Consider the following 21,096-nt stretch of genomic DNA (forward strand, 5'->3'; position numbering starts at 1 on the left):
TGGAGGGGGGTCCTGTCCCATTGAGGCCAAATTTGGGGCCTATGGTGTGAGCCACCCCAGGGCCTTTGCACAAGCAGAGGGGACACTGGAGAAGGAAGTGCCACTTAACCTCATCCATCACCCAGCATTCGGTCATCCGCTCTTCCCCCCACCTGTCCTCCCTCTCACCCCTGCCTCCCTCCCTCCCATCCATGCACTGTTACAACCATTCTCCTTCCTTCCTACATCTCTCTCACCCTTCTTTCCTTTTATCCATCTTCGATTCATTCTTTACCCCTTTCCTTCCTCAACAATTCCTCCCGGCATCGTTCACCCTGTCTGTCCATCCATTGCCTGTTCACCCAGCATCTGTGAAGCACCTACTGGGTGTTCGTGTGGCCTAGAGTGGAGACTGGCTGGGCTCTGAGAATGGTGACGAAGCCCGCATGGCTGCCTCTGCCCCCTTTGCAGTCGATGATGGCGACGGCTATGAGACGGACCACCAGGACTACTGCGAGGTGTGCCAGCAGGGTGGCGAGATCATCCTGTGTGACACCTGTCCGAGGGCCTACCACCTGGTCTGCCTCGACCCAGAGCTGGAGAAGGCCCCTGAGGGCAAGTGGAGCTGTCCCCACTGTGTAAGCCCTTGGCAGAGACCCTGGGCAGGGCACAGCCTGTGCCTGGCTCCCTGACTCCAGCGCTGGACACCTTGGGGCAGCACGTGGGGAGGTCCTGAGTGGGAGGGAGGGAGGAAGGGAGGCCGTGCAGGGGGAGGGTGTTTCTGCCCAGGGTGCCTCCACCTGTGCTTCTCCCTCAAGGAGAAGGAGGGGATCCAGTGGGAGCCTAAGGAGGACGAGGAGGAGGAGGAGGAGGGAGGCTGCGAGGAGGAGGAGGACGACCACATGGAGTTCTGCCGAGTGTGCAAGGACGGTGGCGAGCTGCTCTGCTGCGACGCCTGCCCCTCCTCCTACCACTTGCACTGCCTCAACCCGCCGCTGCCCGAGATCCCAAACGGTGAATGGCTCTGCCCGCGCTGTACTGTGAGTGTTAACGCCTGCCCCTTGCGGAACGCCCCGCCCCACGGGCCAGGCCCCGCCCCACCACGCAGGGCAGTTCCCTGCTCCGGGTCAAAGCCCAGAGTATAAAGGCCCTATGTGGGGCGGGCTCAGGGCACGCCCCCACAAAACCACGCCCACAATACCAGGCCAGGTCACGCCCCCATCAGGACCACCCCGCCCATCAAAGGTGCTCACCCACTACACTCCGAACCCTTCCACCGAGGCCACGCCCTTTCAGGCCCTGCCCCTCCAGATTCTTGCTCCAACCCGAGCCCCGCCCACCGCAGGGCTCACCGCCTGATGCAGGCCAAGTCTGCTTCTCAATCCCCAGTAAGACTCCTGCGGTTTTCTCACCTGAAATCTGTTATGAAAAGAGACAGGTGGTGGGGATAATCCCGACCCCCCACCACACACACCCGCTGTTCATTGTGCAGCCCTTTAAGGCTTCCGGAGTTTCCAAGGTCCAGGCCTTCTGTCGTTCCCACTTTCGGGGGAGAAAACTGAGGCTCAGGAAGGAAAAGGGACTTGCCTAAAGCCACACAACCACAGAACTGTCCACTCAGACTCACTCAGGACCTGGCTCCTGTCCCAGGGCTGGGGTGGTGAAAGGCTATTCAGGCCCCTGGGGCTACAGCCTCCCCCACTCACCAAATGCCCCCTTGCTCTGAGTTGTCCCCCAGGCCCACCCCTGGGTGTTGGGCTGTGCAGTGGTCCACCCTCAGTTACCCGTGTGTATGTGGGCTTCTGTCTTGTGTGTGTTTGTGTGTTAGTGTGTGTGTGTGAGAGAGAGCATGCATGCAGACCCACACTGCCCACCTCCTGTGCACACAGCACAGGCGGGCTCCCAAGGACAGGCCCGTGCTGTGCTTTCTGCCTTGGGGAGCAGGGTGGCCCCCCTGCCTGTTGTCACAGGAGCCTCAGAGTAGGTCCCCACAGCTAAGCCCTGAACTTGTGGACCCTCCTTTGTTCACAGTGTCCCCCACTGAAGGGCAAAGTCCAGCGGATCCTACACTGGAGGTGGACGGAGCCTCCTGCCCCCTTCATGGTGGGGCTGCCAGGCCCCGAAGTGGAGCCCAGCGCCCCCCCACCCAAGCCTCTGGAGGGCATCCCAGAGAGAGAGTTCTTCGTCAAGTGGGCTGGGCTCTCCTACTGGCACTGCTCCTGGGTGAAGGAGCTGCAGGTGAGGCACCTGGGCAGGTGTGGCCATGCTAATGCTCAGCTCCCTGAGTGCTGGGGAGGGGGAGGCTGAAGGAGAGCTTGCCCTGCTTGGGAGCCTGGCTGGGGCATGGGGCATGTGGGTCAGGGGGACAAGGGGGCCACGGCTCGTCTCCCTCCGGTAACTTTCTGCCCCGTCCGGGAGCAGCTGGAGTTGTACCACACGGTCATGTACCGCAACTACCAAAGAAAGAACGACATGGACGAGCCACCGCCCTTCGACTACGGCTCTGGCGACGAGGACAGCAAGAGCGAGAAGAGGAAGAGCAAGGACCCTCTCTACGCCAAGATGGAGGAGCGCTTCTACCGCTACGGCATCAAGCCTGAGTGGATGATGATCCACCGCATCCTGAACCACAGGTGCGGGCCCAGTGGGGCATGGCCCCGAGCCTCCGGGACGCACCACGCTGCTGGGAGGAGCGCAGCGCCCGTCCGCGTGCCGTAGGCTCAGGAGGAGGGGGCCGAGGTTCCCCACTGTCAGTGGTTTGACTGGCCAGCTGGGGGGTTGTCATTGGCATGTGATGGGAGAACAGTTGTCACTTGCGAGTGTGACACACGTCCTACTTGTGGGAGAACAGTTCCAAAGTGAATGATTGCTTAACCAACAGCCCGAGAAACTGGCACAGACTGCTGCCAGGGCTCAACAGTTTGGCGGCTTTGGGCCCCTGGGTCCCACTGAACTTAGTGCGTGATACCTGGGTCCCAGGGACCCAGGCGAGCCTGACGTGTGGGGACACGTACCCACTGGTCCCTCGTTTGAAACTGTTAACGCCACTCAGCACTCAGCGCCGTCTGCCCCAAGAGGTGGGCACTTTCTTCCTGCCTGTTTTACAGATGCGAGAGCAGGCCCAGCAAGGTTAAGTCACTTGCCCAAAGTCACACAGCCAAGAGGTGGTGGGGCTGGGATTTGCACCCAGCGCTTTCTGGCTGCAGGACCTGCTTCCTTGGCCGCTATTGCAAACCCCAACACCCCTGACTTTGGTTTGGTGGATGGGGGGAGCTCAGGTGCTGAGGGGCTGGCAGAGCTGACAGGTGGGTGCACGGTGGGGCCCTGGGTGCCTACTGCAGGCTGAAGGCCTGATACTTTTCACCCTGATCTTGACTCCTGGGCTCTGCGTTGGGGGGACTCGGACCAGCAGACCACAGGCGTCCCGAGATCTCGGCAGCAGCAGCCGACTTGAACCTGCGCCAGCTGCTCAGGTCCCAGTCCTGACTCCATGTTTTCTGCGCTCTGTGCCTTTAAAGCTGTTTGTCATGTAGAATGGAGTGATGAGAGTAGCCCCCCCCCCCCCGCCCCAGCCATAGGGCTGTTTTGAGGGCCTAGGGAGCTTGCCATTGAGGGCAGGAGAATTTGTAAAAACTACTCACCTCTCCCAGCCCTCCCTGAAAATGACCCTTAAAAATGGGCTCAGGACCTCTGGGAAATCAAGTCCCTCACTGGACTGACCGCATTGGACTGACAAGCAGTTTATTTTATTGTATTTTTGAAAAGATTTTGTTTTTATTTATTTTTAGAGAGAGGGGAAGGGAACGAGAAAGAGAGGAAGAGAAATCTCAATGTGTGGTTCCCTCTCGCACTACCCTTACTGGGGACCTGGCCCACAACCCAGGAATGTGCCTTGACTGGGAATCGAACCGGTGACCCTTTGGTTTGTAGTCAATCCACTGAACCACAGCAACCAGGGCTAGTTTAATAAAAACATAAATGGCAATTTTTCTCACTGCCTCCGAAGCAGGGCAGGTGAATTTCCTCCTAGTTTTTTACCGAACAAGGTGTGAGTAACAACCAATGATTTATTGAGGAAAATGCATCAATTTCTAGTGTCTGGGGCTTGGTCTTTCTCTTAGTGGACCCCAGGCTGCCACTGCCATTCGGGGTCCCCCCAGCTCCCTGCTCCTGGGTAACTATGTTGCTGATCAACTCAGGCTGGGCGGAGGCTCCGAGGCCTGCCCAGGGTCCAGAATCAAGCTGACACGTACCCGTGTCTCCTGTGCCTCGGGCTTGGTCCTCAGGCCCCTGTGTCCCTGGGGGGTGGGGGGTCTTCAGAAGATAGCACCCCACACCCCACCTCTAGGAATCACATCCCTGTCTACTTTGTGCAGCTGGGCCTCGGACTGGGATGGGCACTATTCCAGGTCTTTGACTTTTCCTAACATATATTTTTAAAATATTTTATTTATTTATTTTTTAGAGAGGAGAAGAGAGGGAGAGAGACATCAGCGTGTGGTTGCCTGTCACACGCCCCCTACTGGGGACCTGGCCCGCAACCCAGGCATGTGCCCTGACTGGGAATCAAGCCAGCGACCCTCTGGTTTGCAGGCTGGCACTCAGTCCACTGAGCCACACCAGCCAGGGCCGGGTCTCTGACTTTTTTAAGTTAGAAAGCAAATGCTTCCGGTCAGGGGAGAGAACAGTCCAACTCAGGATGTTGGATTTCTATATCCAGACCCCACGACCCATGCGCCTCATTGTTGCAACGGAGGATGGGCGGGACACCTGCTCATTGCCCCTCTGCCTATGGTGGCTCCTTGGCCTCCCTGCCCCTCCCTCCCTCTCACTAGCCTTGTGGCCTGGGCTGGGGGATGGCGCCTCTTGCAACCTGGGCTTCCTGGGCTCCCACTGCGGCGGTGGCTGCTGCGAGTGTCCCACCCTCGTCCGTCATCTGTCTGTTGTGTTGCAGCTTTGACAAAAAGGGTGACGTGCACTACCTGATCAAGTGGAAAGACCTGCCCTATGACCAGTGCACCTGGGAGATCGATGACATCGACATCCCCTACTATGACAGCCTGAAGCAGGCCTACTGGGGCCACAGGTGGGTTGCTGGGCGGGGGGGCTCTCCCTCCCCACAGCTCTCGCCGCCTGCTGGCCTGAGCTCTGTTCGCCTGCATCCCGCCCTCTCCCCCAGGGAGCTGATGCTGGGAGAGGACGCCAGGCTGCCCAAGCGGCTGGTCAAGAAGGGCAAGAAGCTGAAGGACGACAAGCAGGAGAAGCCGCCAGACACCCCCATTGTGGATGTGAGTGGGGACTGGGTAGCAGGGTGGGGCCAGCAGGGCTGCCACCCCAGGCTTGGCCTCGGAGGAGGGCATGTCTTCCGGGGGTCTCCGCCTTGGGCCCTCACAGCCTGGCCATGTGGGCGTCGCCTATGCAGTGGGGTGTGTGCCCAGGCCCTGCGCCTCAGTCCGCTTACGGGACGGGATGACGGGAGAGAGAGCTCATACCCTCTGGGGTCTAGGCTTCCTGCCTCAGGCAGAGGGCAGCTATGGGGGTCGGGTCTGAAGCCTAGGTTTCTTAACCCAGTTGAAATGTAGGTTACTTGTGCAAAAACGGGGGGGTAAATAGCTTTCATGAACTTGCATTACTTTAGATGAGCTAATTCCAAGCATTCACGTGGAAAAGGGTCCAGCTTTAGGAGCACTGCAGCCAATTGCTCACCCGTCTCACCTGTTCACGCCCAGACCCCTTTCCCCGGCAGCGTTGTGCCCATCGGGAAGTGATGCTCAGTCGACTTGTATTCATTTAGCCGACCTCTCTGGGGTGTCTGCCAGCACCTCACCCTGGTGGGGGGCCCTGGCCCCCCATTTCAAGAACTGCTCATCTCCCAGGGGTCCATGGAACACGGGGTTTCAGCTGGGCCTGTGGGGTGCCAGGGAAAGCGAATGGGTCTGGTGCACATCAGGAGGACTTCATGGAGGCGGTGGCCTTGAGTGGCAGGGCGGGGGGTGAGGAGGGTGATGTGCTGGATCAGGCCGATGAAATGCTCTAGGCCCACATCCAACAAAGGTGGGCTGAATACCCTCTGTGTCCTGGGTACTGGAGGAAGTGGCGCTGAGCAAGACAGCCAGTGTGGTGACCACAACTGGAGTGGGAGTGAAGGAGGGCTTCTTAGAGAAGGGGGCATTTCCGCTGAGACCCAAAGGACGATGACGTTAGCAGGCATGAGAACAGTGGGACCTGTGTGCAAAGGGAGGGTGGGCTCTGGTGGCCCAGGATTCAGGGTGTGTTGGGACCTCTGCCTCCTCCACAGCCCACGGTCAAGTTCGACAAACAGCCATGGTACATCGACTCCACGGGCGGCACGCTGCACCCGTACCAGCTGGAGGGCCTTAACTGGCTGCGCTTCTCCTGGGCCCAGGGCACTGACACCATCCTGGCCGATGAGATGGGACTGGGCAAGACAGTGCAGACCATCGTTTTCCTCTACTCCCTGTACAAGGAGGTGCGGGCCGGCTGGCTGCACCCGCGGGCGGGCGGGCAGGTGGGCGTGGGCAGGGGGGTCTCACCACACCCACCTGCCTCTCCAGGGCCATTCCAAGGGGCCCTACCTGGTCAGTGCGCCCCTGTCCACCATCATCAACTGGGAACGTGAGTTCGAGATGTGGGCGCCCGATTTCTACGTGGTCACCTACACGGGGGACAAGGAGAGTCGCTCCGTGATCCGGGAGAATGAGTTCTCCTTCGAGGACAATGCCATCCGGAGTGGGAAGAAGGTGTTCCGCATGAAGGTGAGTGCCCCCCGTCCCTGGGGAGGGTGCTGGGGAGGGGACAGGTCTGCCCGGGGGTGGCAAGGCCTCTGCAAGGCCTCTGGGTCAGGGGGTCTGACCTCTGGGTCTGACCTCTGGGTCAGGGGGTCCCCTGTTGGGGTCCCTCCACTCGGGGGGTCTCTGTGCTGGCGTGGCTCTGTGTCGCAGGGCCTCTGTAAGAAAGCGCCATAAACTGGGGGACTGGAACAGCCGAAACTTATCCTCTCCCAGTTCTGGAGGCCGGAAGTCTGAGACCCACATGGCAGCCGGGGTGCTCTCTCTGAGGGCTCTGGGGGAGGGTCCTGCCTGCCTCTCCTGGCTTCTGGGGGCTGCAGGCGTTCTCCAGCTTGCAGACGCGTCACCCTAGTCTCTGCCTGTCCCACGGCCGCCTTCTCTTTGTGTCCGCGTCTCAGAAAAACACCGTCCATTGGTGTCCACCCTACTCCAGCCCAATCGCAACTTAACTCACTCCACCTGCAAAGGCCCCAGCCCCAAGAAAGGGCCCATACCGAGGTTCTGGGCAGGTGTGAACTTCGGGGGGACAGGATTCCAGCCTGTGCACCAGCTCTGTGACCTCTGACAGTTCATTGTGTGCCCTCTGACAGTTCACTGTGCCCGAGAGCCTTCTCAGCGAGCTGGCGGTGGTAGACCCACGGCCCAGAGCTCTGGAGGGCTGAGAGAGGGAGTGAGCGCTGGGCGGGGGTGGAGCGCTCTTGTCCCCCGAGGGATGGCTCCGGTACGGCAGTTCGGGGTGAGGGCTGGTGCTAGTTCTCCACGTAACTGTCCGAGGCGTTCCTTCTGTCACTTCTCCCAGCATGGTCCCCTTTTGCGGGTGAGGAGACTGAGGCTGGGAGGTTAAGGTGGCCAGGGTCTTGCTCAGGAGGACAGGGCTGGGCAAACCCAGCCACCGTCTACAGGCAGAGCCTGAGCCATGAGGCTTCCCTCTGCCCACTGCCACCCCCCGGGGCCGCTGGGAGGGCCAGCTCGGTCTGGCCAGAACTGGTCACGTCACGTGTGAGGGGGGCTCCCCCGTGCAGAACAAGAACGCCGGAAACAGCTTTGCCCTTTCATGTGTCTTTCTCTTGACCTGCCATGGTGTGTTTATTTGCTATTTTATGTTACGTTTCCCCAGTTTGGGGCTACTCATGGGGCACATGCCCCCCAGGCCCGTGCCTACCCCTTGCTTGGGAAGGAAGGTGGCAGAGTTCGCTGGGCAGGGAAGGGAACGGAGGGCTGAGACCCGTCCGATGGGGGGCGCGGGGCCTCATGTGAACCAGGCTCCGAGCCCCTGGCACATACTCCATTGTCCTGCAGGCCTTCTTTTACGAAACAGATTCACGATATACAACTATTAAAAATTGCAAATTGGCAGCCGCACAGCGTTAAGCCGCAAGGTCAGGGTCCCCTTCACTTTTCAGTCTGGCTCTGCTGTTTGTCGGTCACCGGGACCTGGGGAGAGTCATCCAGCCTGAGCCCCCACGAGCTGTAAATGGGACAATGACTGTGTTGCTGGGGTGGCTCCTGAGGACAAGATGAGAGGAAGTGGGGAAGGAGGCTCGGCCTCCGCAGGCACGGCCTCCGCAGGCACCTGGTCGCGTGTGCGGCGGTTGGGCCAGTTCTGTGCTCAGCACCGCCTGTCTCGGGTGCGGTCCACACTCTGGGCCTTGGTGACCCCTCCGCCTGGTGGCCGGTGTCTTTCGCTCAGTCCCGGGGCCTCCTGGGGTCTCAGGGCTCCTCCTCCTGGCCTCTTTCTCTGGAGAGCTTGACCCGCCTGCCTCCCCGCTCTGTCCCCAAGTGCTGCTGCCTCTTCCCTCCAGAAAGAAGTGCAGATCAAGTTCCACGTCCTGCTCACCTCCTACGAGCTCATCACCATCGACCAGGCCATCCTGGGCTCCATCGAGTGGGCCTGCCTGGTGGTGGATGAGGCCCACCGGCTCAAGAACAACCAGTCCAAGGTAGGCGGCGCTCACCTCGTCCCGCGCCGCTCGGGCCGGGCCTGTTGCCCCTGCCCCTGATGGCCCCTCTCCTCCCCTCAGTTCTTCAGGGTCTTGAACAGCTACAAGATTGATTACAAGCTGCTGCTAACGGGGACCCCGCTTCAGAACAACCTGGAGGAGCTGTTCCACCTGCTCAACTTCCTGACCCCAGAGCGGTTCAAGTGCGAGGGCGGTCTGGCCAGGGGGAGGGCGGAGGGGCCTCGCTGTGCCCGGGTTTCTCATCAGGGAAGCGGGAGCGTCAGTGGTGCCCACCTCACATGACCTGCGTGGAGGGCCACTGGCTGAGTGCTCGGACAAAGTCCTGATTTTCCTCAGCTCTTCCCCAGATGACCCTGGGCTCTCCAGGGATCCTGCCCCTGCCCCCAAACCCCAGGCTCATTTCTTTCCTTCTGCAAAGACCAAAGGTGCCCATGCGATGGGAGGGAGAAGGCTGGGGGTGGAGTGGGGACGGGGACAAAGACTGAGTGCCAGTCAGTGGAATCTCCTTCCCCGACCTCCTTATCTTCACCTACCCCCCCCATTTTTCTTCTCAGAATTGGGGGATTCAGGGTGGAGGAAGGTGTCCCACATGGCTGAGGAGGCTGGGATGTGTGGGGTGACACAGGCATTGGCAGTCACTGACAGGACACCTTGGGCAGGGCCAGCGAGCGCTTCCTTGGCCCAGCAGCCAGCCGGCCTGCCCTTTGACCCTGGGGCTGGTGGCAGGGGGCTGGCCGGCCTCCCCCTCCCCAACCCTGACTCCCTCTGCAGGGCAGCTCTGGCCTGCTCCCTGCTTCCGGCTATCATTCTACCTCTTTCTTGCAGCAACCTGGAGGGCTTCCTGGAGGAGTTTGCGGACATTTCTAAAGAAGACCAGATCAAGAAGCTGCATGACCTGTTGGGGCCGCACATGCTGAGGCGGCTCAAGGCTGATGTGTTCAAGAACATGCCGGCCAAGACGGAGCTGATTGTCCGTGTGGAGCTGAGTCAGATGCAGAAGTGAGTGGGGGGCCTGGCCTGTGGGGGCCCCTGCAGCGGCCTGCCCCATTTCCCCTGGGCTTCCCCGAGGGCTCCCCCAGCTTTCCTGGCTGCTACCCACGTGGATGGGAGGACTCTTCAGCTCCTCCGAGGCATTGATTCACCTTTTCCACACTCTTCCTTCTTGGCGCCTCTTTGCTGAGTTCAGTGATCAGGGTCTGGGGTTGCCTGAGCTTCCTTGGTATCTCCTGGCAGCTTACTGGGTGACTCCAGGCCTGGGGTTTTCCCTCTGGGGGCTCCCTGTGTCTCTCTGTAAGTGGGGGCTTGGCCCCTAGCCTCCCTGCAGAGAGCCCTCTGAGAGGCTGGTGAGACCAGGTGTGCCCAGCCCGCTTCTCCTTGGTGCCCTGATGTAGGAAGTACTACAAGTTCATCCTCACCCGCAACTTCGAGGCGCTGAACTCCAAGGGGGGCGGGAACCAGGTATCGCTGCTCAACATCATGATGGACCTGAAGAAATGCTGCAACCACCCCTACCTCTTCCCTGTGGCCGCTGTGGTAGGTGCCCTGTGGCTGCTGTGTATGTGGGGGGGGGGTGCCCCGTGGCTGCTGTGGGGGTACCCCGTGGCTGCTGTGGGGGTGCCCCGTGGCTGCTGTGGGGGGTGCCCCGTGGCTGCTGTGGAAATTCTCCCCTGACCATCACAGTGTGTGTCCGTGGCCACTGTGGTGCTTCTGGACTTTGAGGACCGGAGTTGACACAGGTCCCCAAATTGCCAGAAGTTCCTGAAACCTGCCTTTGGTCTACTGCTTGTGCAGTTCCTCTCCTTCCCTCAGCCCCTCCCATCACCCATAAGGAATGGGGAGTATGGGGTCACCCCAAGACCCCCCAGGCCAGGGTTCTGGAGGGCTGACCTGGCTGCACTCGGTCACCAAGGGGGTCAGGAAGGCTGGTGGGGAGGGGCCCTAGCTGATCTGATAGGCAGCCCGGAGGAGAGCCTGGATCCTGGGTCCCCCCCCAGCTTAGGCCCGGCGGCCTCTGCAAAGTCAATGGTCCTCTTGCAGCTGTGGTTTTCCCTATAAAACGGGCAGTGGCTGCACCTGTCTGCGAGGGTGAGGACCAGACATGAAGGCGCATGGAAAGTGTCTGGGGAGCAGGCACTTCGGTTCCCAGAGACGGAGCCATTGCCGTTTTTGCTGCCCTTCTGGTTCTGATTTAAACCCTCCTCAGTTTAGTCCCCGCCCCCAACCAAAAGGCCAGTGCAGCGTTAGCGGTGGGAGGCTGTGCTTGGTGACCCCAGACCACTTTCACGACTCAGGTGTGGCAGGGGCCTGGTTGACATTCCACCAAGCTGAGGTTCAGGGCTTGGCTTCACCTGGATGCTCCCTATGGTGACCACAGAGACACGTTCCTGCTGGGAAGGCCGGCTTCTCTGGATACCCTGTGTCGTTCATTGTTCACTGATGTCCCTGGTCTTGGTGGAGTGTCAGCAGCCGGGAGACAGAGGGCATGGCTGGCAAGTCCAAGCCCTGCCTGTGACCCAGGCATATCTGTCCCTGCTGCACCTAGCCTGACCCGGACTAGGGCTCGGCGCTCAGCCCATTGCTGGGCCCTTGGTGCAGAGCCAGGGAGGAGAGGGCGCCCCAACACCCCACCTTCTGCTGTGTCTGCAGGAGGCCCCCGTCCTCCCCAATGGCTCCTATGATGGCAGCTCCCTGGTCAAGTCTTCAGGGAAGCTCATGCTGCTGCAGAAGATGCTCAAGAAACTCCGGGATGAAGGGCACCGTGTGCTCATCTTCTCCCAGGTGAGCCGCCTGCTCCGCCCTGCAGGAAGGTGGGGTCTGAGCTCTGCAGGCCGTAAGGGGGTGGGCGTTCCAGGCAGAGTGTCCAGGTTGTTCGGGATGTCTGGGGGTATGAAGGAAGCACTGGGAAATGAAACCCCGATGGACAGGAACCACGTCCTGCTGCTTGGCATGCCTGGGTAGGAAGCAGCCGGGGCTTCACCTTGTGAGGCGAGAGCAGGGAGGCCCATGCTCAGAGGTGTGTTTCCGGCAGAAGGCTGCCGCGTTCTTCCCCGACTGTTGTGGGGTCTCCGGCCATGGCCCCTCAGGCAAACCATGTTCCCTGCAGATGACCAAGATGCTGGACCTCCTGGAGGACTTCCTGGAGTATGAGGGTTACAAGTACGAGCGGATTGATGGCGGCATCACGGGGGGCCTCCGGCAAGAGGCGATCGACAGATTCAATGGTACCCCACCTCACCAGGGCTCTGGATTGGGACCCCGGGAAAGCAGTCCAATCCTCAGGTCCTAACAGCTGCTCCTTAGTTTTATGCCAAAAGGAATTCATTCCATGGAACCTTCTGGGGTCCTGCTGGGTGCTCAGGGGCCTGGTAGATAACACCTGTTCAGACTCAAGAAACAGACAGGGACAAAGGCAGAGGGGAGGGGGAGCACCGCCTTCGTTACTGAATGGAGCTGGCACCGATGGGCTGGCTGGCACCCGTGGGCTCCTGACGTTGACCCTAGGGAGGCCGCCAGATACAAGCAGTGCTGGCCAGAGCCGAGTGCGTGCTCCCGTGGCCTGCTCCCGGAGGACCGAGAGTGTACGGGCAGGGCCACGTGATCACACTGGCCCGCCTGCTCTGTTCCTGCCCGGAGAGGCGAGGTGAGGGCGGGGAAGCCAGGAGTGAGCTTGCAGTGAAGGGAGCGTGGCGTGGGGGAGAGGCCAGCTGAACCAGGCGTCTTCCGTGGCAGGCCTGCGGCAGGCAGCCGCGGGCTCTGTTTCCCTGGGGTCCGTGGCTGCTTCCCGGCTTCCGTGCTCAGAACAGGGCTGGGGCCCCGCTGCGTGAACGCCCCACACAGCCGTTTCTGCTGCCTGCTCGTATCAGACAGGGAAGCCAGAACATCTGGACGTGGCCCAGCCACACGTGGAAGTGGGGTGGCCGAGGCATCGGGCAGATCGGGGCCTGTTTGCAGCTGCTGTGGGTGCTGGGGTCAATCCCAGGTCACCTAATGGAGGCCCCGATGGGCCTGAGAACCTGTTAGGACTACTATGGGGCAGCCCGGGCCCTGGGGCTGTGACCGTGAGCACCCTGGGCCGGGGGGACCGGGAGGACCGGAGGACCCAGCTCCCCAGGGCTCCGTCGGGGGCTCTGTCTGTATTTGAGGGCTGATGGCAGTTTGGTCTTTGTTCATCTGCACTTGGGGAGCTGACTTCCTCCTCGTCTGGCTCCCCCCTTGGGTCAGGGCTCACAGCGCAGCTGGGGCTCGGAGCTCAGGGGGCCTGGGGGGACTGCTCTGTCCCCACCCTGCAGCTTCCCCTGGCTTCACGGCACTGAATGGGGGGTGGCTCTCTCTGGTCTGTAACAGAGTCGCGGTCCCCACCCCTGCTTCCCTCTGTCTCCCTCCTGCCCTCCTGCCGCCCTCCACCTGCCTGCACCTATCACTCACCTGCCCAGCCCCCACCTGTCACTCACCTGCCCCCACCTGTCACTCACCTGCCCGGCCCCCACCTCTCACTCACCTGCCCCCACCTCTCACTCACCTGCCCGGCCCCCACCTCTCTTCCTCAGCCCCCGGGGCCCAGCAGTTTTGTTTCCTCCTGTCCACCCGGGCGGGGGGCCTGGGCATCAACCTGGCCACAGCAGACACGGTCATCATCTACGACTCGGACTGGAACCCACACAATGACATCCAGGTCTGTGGCCCTGATGCCGAATCCTGGGGGGCCCTCACCACTGCTGGTTTTGTGGGTCTTCCTCCCCCTCCAGTGTCTCAGGGTGTCACGTCCTCCTAGGCCAGCCCTGGGGAGTCTTAGCCCCAAGAGGGGCCTGGAGTGGCTGTGGAGGCTTTGCCTGCCCCTCCAGCTCCTCACTGTACAAAGGAAGAAACAGGCCCAGAGAGGGCAGGGAACATGCCCAAGGACACACAGCAGTCTGTATGGCTGCCTAGCCCTGGTCTTTCCCACCACCCTCAGGACTGAGGCCGTGAAGGGAGGCAAGATGTGGGAGTCAGTGCTGAGACTCAAAGGGGGCCAGTTTGGGATGGGATGGGGGAACAGAGTGGGGGACAAGGCCTGCTGGAGTCTTGGGGAGGAAGAGAAGGAGGAGGGGGCAGGTAAAGTTGGTGAGGAGGGATGGGAGGGATGGGAGGTTGAGGGTTGTGGGAGCAGAGACACCCTGATGCCCCCTGGCTGCCCACTTGGGGCAGGGACACACACGCTGACCACTTACGCTCTTAAGGGCATAACATGAGCTCGTATCTGATGCACAGGTGTGTGCACCTGTGCACAATCACCCACAAAGATGTCACTGCGTTGGGTCACATCATGCGGGGACCCAAGGCACCAAGCCTCAGCCTGGGCAGCATCCGGGTGTTGCTGCCCTCACGAGGCAATCGTGGGTCTCCAGCAGCCCCATTATTGGCCCATCTCCCTGTGACCCTCAACAGAGCCCCGCGTGGCTTCTTTACATCCAACACACTGGCCATGCACACACCCCGCCCCCACCCCCCCCACAGTCACGCTGAGTCCCACCTGCACGGGCGTCAGGCCCACGTGAGACTACACTCAGGAAGTGAGCACAGCGACCCTTCCTGCACGTCTCCACGGCCCGTCCCACTCAGAACATGCCCACGATGCACTCGTGTGCACTGCCCCCACCCTGCATGGTACCTGGCCGTGCGCCCCCAGCCCTGGCCGAGCCCCAGGTGCTGAGCTGCAGGTCGCCCCCAGGCCTTCAGCCGTGCCCACCGCATCGGGCAGAACAAGAAGGTGATGATCTACCGCTTCGTGACGCGGGCCTCGGTGGAGGAGCGCATCACGCAGGTGGCCAAGCGCAAGATGATGCTCACCCACCTGGTGGTGCGGCCCGGCCTGGGCTCCAAGTCGGGCTCCATGACCAAGCAGGAGCTGGACGACATCCTCAAGTTCGGCACAGAGGAGCTCTTCAAGGACGACGTCGAGGGTGGGTGTCCAGGGCGACGGGTGGGGGGTGGGCTGCTTGCGACACACCCATTCCAAGGCCTGCCCCAGCCCCCAGCCTCTCCTCTGCTGCCCTCTCCCTGTCTCCTGGCTGGGGGGGTGTCTCTGGGCACTGTCCCCGGGCCCCGTCCCCCAGGCCTGCACTACCTCTGCCCTACAGGCATGATGTCTCAGGGCCAGAGGCCCATCACACCCATCCCTGATGTCCAGTCCTCCAAAGGGGGCGCCCTGGCTGCCAGCGCCAAGAAAAAGCATGGCAGTACCCCGCCAGGTAGGGACCAGCTCCCCCAGCCCCCCGGCCCCCCCAGCCCCCCGGCCCCCCCCAGCTGTGCGTGCGTGGCTGCTCCTGGAGAAGGGTCCCCCCCGCCATGCATCACCTGTTTGGCGTTTTGTCGTGTTCCCTGCCTGCCCCCCACCCCCCCACCGCCGGCGAGCCCACAGACTGCCAGCGGGCAGGCAGTGGGGCTGTTCCAGTGCGGGTTCGCCCCCTGCCCCCGTGCTTCTTCCCTGGGGCAGCCCCTGGGGGCTACGGTTGGGAGTCTCCGTGGGGCCCTGTGACTGACCTGGGCGCTCCTGTCTGTGCCTGCACTCTGAACCCTGTCTGCTCCCAGGGGACAACAAGGACGTGGAGGACAGCAGTGTGATCCACTATGACGATGCGGCCATCTCCAAGCTGCTGGACCGGAACCAGGACGCCACGGACGACACGGAGCTGCAGAACATGAACGAGTACCTGAGCTCCTTCAAGGTGGCGCAGTACGTGGTGCGGGAGGAGGACGGCGTGGTAAGTCCGAGGTCACCCCCTCCCCAGCCCCACCCACCATGGCCCTGCCCCCCCACCATCCTGCATGAGTGAACAGGTGAATATGGTGACTGTAGGGGGGGCCGGAACCTAGGCAGATCAGGGAAGGCTTCCTGGAGTAGGCAGGCCTTTCAGTTCATCCTTGAGCCCCTAAATATGAGATGTGGTGGAGGCAACGTGAGGTCTCCCAGTGGGCAGAGGTGCTCACCAGCTAGCTGCCCTCTCACTGAGCCCCTGGTGCCTGCGCCTGCTGCTCACCCACCTGCGGGCCCCGCCCTCACCGGACCCCGGTGCCCGCGTGTCCAGGAGGAGGTGGAGCGGGAGATCATCAAGCAGGAGGAGAACGTGGACCCAGACTACTGGGAGAAGCTGCTGCGGCACCACTATGAGCAGCAGCAGGAGGACCTGGCCCGCAACCTGGGCAAGGGCAAGCGCATCCGCAAGCAGGTCAACTACAATGACACGTCCCAGGAGGACCAGGGTGCGTGCGTGTCTGGGCCCCGGAGGGCCTCCGCGGTCTGGGTCCTGCCGGGTCAGAGAGGGCGTCCCGTGGCTGGAAGTGCTGGGGAGCCGGAGGGCAGCAGCTGTGTGGGAATGGCCTGAGCTGGGAGGGCTTCCCGGAGACGTGGGGCTTGGGGGCAGGTGTGGGGTGTTGGGTGTTTGGGGAGCAACATGGGTGGTGGTCCAGGGACTTCACTGTGGCTTGGGCAAGTCTCAGTGTCCCCGAAACACGGCCGATAGTGGTCCAGAGCCTTAGGGGCAGTGCCGGGTGCTGGGCTCGTTGTTAGGGGAGCTGGGGTGGGGCCTCGGGGGGCTGCTGCCTGCGGAGCTCACTCTGTGCCCTCGGCTGACCCCGCCCCCCAGAGTGGCAGGATGAACTCTCGGACAACCAGTCTGAATACTCCATCGGCTCCGAGGACGAGGACGAGGACTTTGAGGAGAGGCCGGAGGGGCAGAGTGAGTCTGAGTGCCGGCGGCCCCGGGCTGGGGGTCGGGGCGCGGCTGGCCAGCCCAGGGTTCTCTGGGGCATCGGGGCAGGCCCGAGGGCAGCTTCGGAGGCCGTCCTGAGGGGTCTCAGTCCTGGGCGAGCGGGCGGAGAGGCTGGGATCAGGGACTTCCCTGTTGGACTTCCCAGGCGGTCGGCGTCAGTCCAGGAGGCAGCTGAAGAGTGACAGGGACAAGCCCCTGCCGCCCCTTCTCGCCCGCGTCGGAGGCAACATTGAGGTGGGGCCCGGCCGCACCCCCACATCCCCAGCTCCCCTTCTCCTGGTTTATCGCATGCCCTCTCAGAACAAAGAGCTCAGCCCTGTGGCCGGCCCTGGGGTCCGGAGGTCTGGTGGGGGGCAGGAAGGGCTGGGTCTGCCCAGGGTCACCCCAGGTGGAGGCGGGGCTGGGACAGACACTGGGTCTGGTTCCCCCCTGCTCCCCGCCCCTCCCAGGTGCTGGGCTTCAATGCCCGACAGCGGAAGGCCTTTCTGAACGCCATCATGCGCTGGGGCATGCCCCCCCAGGACGCCTTCAACTCCCACTGGCTGGTGCGGGACCTTCGGGGAAAGAGTGAGAAGGAGTTTAGGTAAAGGGGCTGAGGGGCCCAGGCTTTGGCCATCCAGCCCCCGCCTCTGATAGCGTCTCTGCTCCCCCTGGGCTCAGGGCGCCTGGACGGTCACTCCCGTCCCGTCCTTGGGTGGCTGGGGTCCCCGCCGGGGCAGGGCTGATTTGCGAAAAACGCGGACCGTCCCCCTCCCCAGAGCCACCGGGTGAACAGTGGCAAGAGGGGTCTGGGTGGCCCAGGGCAAGGGCTGGCCTGGGAGGGGCCCCTCCCTGGGGTGGAGCCAGGGGGCCTGGTGGGGAGGCAGGTGATGGATGATGATTCCAGCCAGGAGGTCTCCCCGGGGGTCCCGCCAGCCTTTGCCGAGGGTCCTTGCCGGCCCCCCACTCCCTGAGCCCCAGTGCCCCCCACCCCAGAGCCTATGTGTCCCTCTTCATGCGCCACCTGTGTGAGCCGGGGGCTGACGGCGCGGAGACCTTCGCGGACGGTGTGCCCCGAGAGGGCCTCTCGAGGCAGCACGTGCTCACGCGCATCGGCGTCATGTCGCTGGTTAGGAAGAAGGTGGGCGCGTTGGCCTCTCGTGGGCCCTTCCTGGTGGCTGCCCGTGGCCTGGCATGCTCCTGGGGGTGAGGGGCAGGGGGCAAGTGCCTGGCTCAGGGCCCCACGGCTGCCCGGGGTCTGAGCCAGGCTGGGGAGGCCGCCTGAAGATGCCTCTCTGTGCAGTGGTTTGGGGGTGCTGGAGGTCAGGATGGCACAGGGCACAGACTGGGGCTGGCGAGGGGCTCGGCACAGGCATTTGCAGCCGAAAGTCCATCTGGCTTGGCCACCCCTGGGCAGAGGTGGCATCTGCCCTACGCCCGGGACACCCCCATTCGCACCGGCAGCTCTGAGGCCACCATACTAACTCTGACCCACTGCTCTGCCCCGTCCCTCCCCCCACCCGGCCCCAGGTTCAGGAGTTTGAGCACGTCAACGGCAAGTACAGTACCCCGGACTTGATCCCCGAGGGGTCCGAGGGCAAGAAGCTGGGCGAGGTCATCTCCTCGGACCCCAACACGCCCGTGCCTGCCAGCCCTGCTCACCTCCTGCCCACCCCGCTGGGCCTGCCAGGTCTGAGCTCCAACAAGCGGGGAGGGCACCTGGGTGGAGGGAGGCTGAGAGGCCGCAGAGGACCGAGTCCCTTGCACTCCTCGAAGGACGGCTTCCCCCCCGCCCCACCCCTAAGCTTCTGCCTGCAGACGTGGTGTCTCCTGAGAGTTTTTCTTTTCAGTGACGGCTTTGGGATGTAATTCACATATCACAACATTCCTGCTTGAACAGCCTGCTATTCTAGTGTATTCCCTGGGATGTGCCTCGACCGCCTCTCTCACCCCCAGAACAAAGGGGTCCCCATTGGCAGTCACCTCCCACTGCTCCCCGACTCCAGCCCCCGGCACCCACTAATCTACTTTCTGGCTCTGTGGATTTGTCTGTTCTGGACCTTTCTTTTCTTAAATATTTATTTATTTATTTATCTTTAGAGGGGAAGGGCAGGAGAGAAATATCAATGTATGGTTGCCTCTTGTGAGTCCCCTGCTGGGAACTGGCCTGCAACCCAGGCATGTGCCCTGACTGGGGATCGAACCGCGATCGTGTGGTTCGCAGGTCCGCGCTCAATCCACTGAGCTACACCAGCCGGGGCTGTAGACCTTTCTTTTAAATGACATCATACAATATGTGGTCTTTAGACGTGGTTCGTTCTTTAATCCTCACCCGAGGACACCCTTATTGATTTTAGAGAGAGGGGAAGGAAGGGAGAAAGAGAAAAAGCATCCATTGGTTGCCTCTCACATGTGCCCTGACTGGGAACTGAACCCACAACCTAGGCATGTGCCCTGACCCAGAATTGAATCCGTGACCTCTTGGTGTACAGGGCGATGCTCCAACCACCTGAGCCACACCAGCCAGGGCTGTGCCTGGCTTCTTTCACGCAGTGCAATGTTTCCGAGGTCCCTTCCGGTCGTGGTGTGTGTCAGAGCGTCCTTCCTTCTCATGGGCCGTGATACTCCACCGTGCGGACAGACCACATTCTGCTCGTCCGCTGGTCACCTGGTGGATTGTGGGTGCTTTCTTCTTCCTGGCTGTGGTGAATAATGTTGCCACGAGCATTCGTGTTCCAGTTTTTGTGTGGATGTGTGTGTTCATTTTCTTGCGTAGCTAGGACTGGACTGCGGGGGTCATGGGGTGTGACTTGTCGTTTGCACAGTGGCCAGGCCACCCTGCGCTCATGCCGGGCCGCCCCGCGGTGGGGAGCGGATCTCTCCGTGGTTTGGATTTGCGTCTCCCCGACAGCGCAGACAGGGAGCATCTTCGTGCTTGCTTGCACGTCTTCTCTGGGGAAAGGGCTTTCAGGCCCTTTGCCCATCTTTGATTGGGTAACTTCTCTCCGAGAGTCTTTTCAGTGGCAGGTGTGTTTATTTGGGCCAGATCCTCTCTCAGTTGGCCCTCTCAGGCCTGGGGCGGACCTGAAGTAGTCCCCAGGGGACAGGTGAGGCCCTGTGAGGCTTGGCGCCTCCAAGGACACTCTGCTTCTGGGCATGGTGCGCCCCCTGGAGGTGGACACTCCTGGGCTTGCTTCCTGGCCCCATGTGACCTTAGACAAGTCACTGACCCTGTGAGCCCATTTTCTCATCTGTGATGTGGGATGGGACAGTGCCCACATCCCAGGGCCACTTGGAGCACACGAGTCACTGCCACTGGCGCTGTGTTGGGAGCTGACTTGGCGTGGAGGAGGCACACGGCCTATCGGCTGGCCCCAGGGTGGGGCCCTCCTCGGCCGCTGGCTCCCCTGAGGTCCAGGCCTCCACCGCCCCCTGTCCTGCCTCCAGGTGGGATGGCCCAAGGGGCGAAGCCCTGCCTGGCAGCCCCTGGCTGTGGCCTCCCTGGGCCTGAGGTCCTCCCGGGACCCCTGCATCACAGGCCCGGCCCGGGCTCCCTGACTCACCTCGGGGTCCTGTCCTCCTCCTGGCGGTGCCTGGTCCGGGGGAACCTCCTAGAGGCCAGACCCCGCCTCTCTCCAGCACCCCACTCCCTGCCCGAGCCCACGTGGCTCACTGCTTTCCTCTGATCTTCCAGACAAAATGGAAGCCCAGCTGGGCTACATGGATGAGAAGGAGCTGGGGACACAGAAGCCGAAGAAGCCTCCAGAAATCCAGGTGTGGGCGACGCTGGTGTCTGGGGCCCTGGTAGATAGATGTGGGGTGGGGGCTGGACCTGGGGGCCTCCTTGGGCCTGGCGCAGAGCTTCTCCTGGCTCCAGGTTTGAGCTTCTGGGTTCAGAAGACCCCGTGGGGAGCCAGGAGAGTGGGCCCAAGCCCAGGGCCCCTTCCTTGCCCTTCACTCCTACTGAGGCCCTTGCTTGCCCTCCCTAGGCCCTGCCAACGGCCCCGGACAGAGTGGAGGGTGAGGACAAGCATGAGAGCTCAGATGGCAAGGAGAGGGCCCGAGAGGAGCGACTGGAGGAGACAGAGAAGGCCCAGCCCTCCCCGGAGCAGCTGCCAAAAGGTGCGGGCTTCTCTCAGCGCCCCCGCCCTGCTCAGGCTCTGGCCTCATCCGCCCCGGGTTAGGGAAGGGCAGGCGGGCAGGCCGGGTGGCCCTCGGTCTCGCCCTGGCCACCTGGCGGACTGTGCTGGCTCCGGCCCAGTGCGTCGGGACTCCCGGGAGAGCCAGGGCACAGGTCTGTCCTCAGGGTTCTCACTGTTCCTACCATACACAGCTTGGCAATTTGTGAGCTTTCTTCCCACTAGTGACTTCTACCTCAATTTACATTTGTGGCCTAAAAACATAACTGTATGGCATTCTTTTCTTTTAAAGATTTTATTTACTTATTTTTTTAGAGAGGGGGAAGGGACAGAGAAAGAGGGGGAGAGAAACCTCGATGGTGAGAGATACTTCGATCTGTTATTGCCTCTCGAATGCCCCTTACTAGGGACCCGGCCGGCAGCCCAGGCATGTGCCCTGACTGGGAATGGAACTGGCTGGCACTCCGTCCACTGAGCCGCA

General features: G+C 61.9%; 1 protein-coding gene across 3 annotated transcripts in view; it reads left to right on the top strand.

Annotated features, from left to right (window-relative positions):
* The window catches only part of CHD5 (chromodomain helicase DNA binding protein 5), a 54,346-nt gene that overhangs the window by 22,600 nt on the left and 10,650 nt on the right, over positions 1-21,096 (top strand). For all 3 annotated transcript variants that reach the window (XM_037062082.1, XM_037062083.1, XM_037062084.1), the window contains exons 8-33: positions 451-617; positions 798-1,019; positions 2,011-2,217; positions 2,401-2,612; positions 4,934-5,065; positions 5,159-5,267; positions 6,278-6,469; positions 6,555-6,755; positions 8,591-8,728; positions 8,810-8,931; positions 9,575-9,748; positions 10,141-10,282; positions 11,396-11,527; positions 11,853-11,970; positions 13,297-13,421; positions 14,457-14,688; positions 14,866-14,976; positions 15,317-15,489; positions 15,814-15,988; positions 16,372-16,464; positions 16,643-16,731; positions 16,947-17,080; positions 17,473-17,617; positions 18,007-18,166; positions 20,171-20,250; positions 20,466-20,598. In XM_037062082.1, coding sequence (XP_036917977.1) covers positions 451-617; positions 798-1,019; positions 2,011-2,217; positions 2,401-2,612; positions 4,934-5,065; positions 5,159-5,267; positions 6,278-6,469; positions 6,555-6,755; positions 8,591-8,728; positions 8,810-8,931; positions 9,575-9,748; positions 10,141-10,282; positions 11,396-11,527; positions 11,853-11,970; positions 13,297-13,421; positions 14,457-14,688; positions 14,866-14,976; positions 15,317-15,489; positions 15,814-15,988; positions 16,372-16,464; positions 16,643-16,731; positions 16,947-17,080; positions 17,473-17,617; positions 18,007-18,166; positions 20,171-20,250; positions 20,466-20,598 — 3,918 coding nt within the window. The remainder of the gene's footprint in view (positions 1-450; positions 618-797; positions 1,020-2,010; positions 2,218-2,400; positions 2,613-4,933; positions 5,066-5,158; positions 5,268-6,277; positions 6,470-6,554; positions 6,756-8,590; positions 8,729-8,809; positions 8,932-9,574; positions 9,749-10,140; positions 10,283-11,395; positions 11,528-11,852; positions 11,971-13,296; positions 13,422-14,456; positions 14,689-14,865; positions 14,977-15,316; positions 15,490-15,813; positions 15,989-16,371; positions 16,465-16,642; positions 16,732-16,946; positions 17,081-17,472; positions 17,618-18,006; positions 18,167-20,170; positions 20,251-20,465; positions 20,599-21,096) is intronic.

This window comes from Sturnira hondurensis, unplaced genomic scaffold, assembly GCF_014824575.4.
Source record: "Sturnira hondurensis isolate 20B ecotype Veracruz unplaced genomic scaffold, ASM1482457v3 Scaffold0013931, whole genome shotgun sequence".
Taxonomy (NCBI): Eukaryota; Metazoa; Chordata; class Mammalia; order Chiroptera; family Phyllostomidae; genus Sturnira; species Sturnira hondurensis.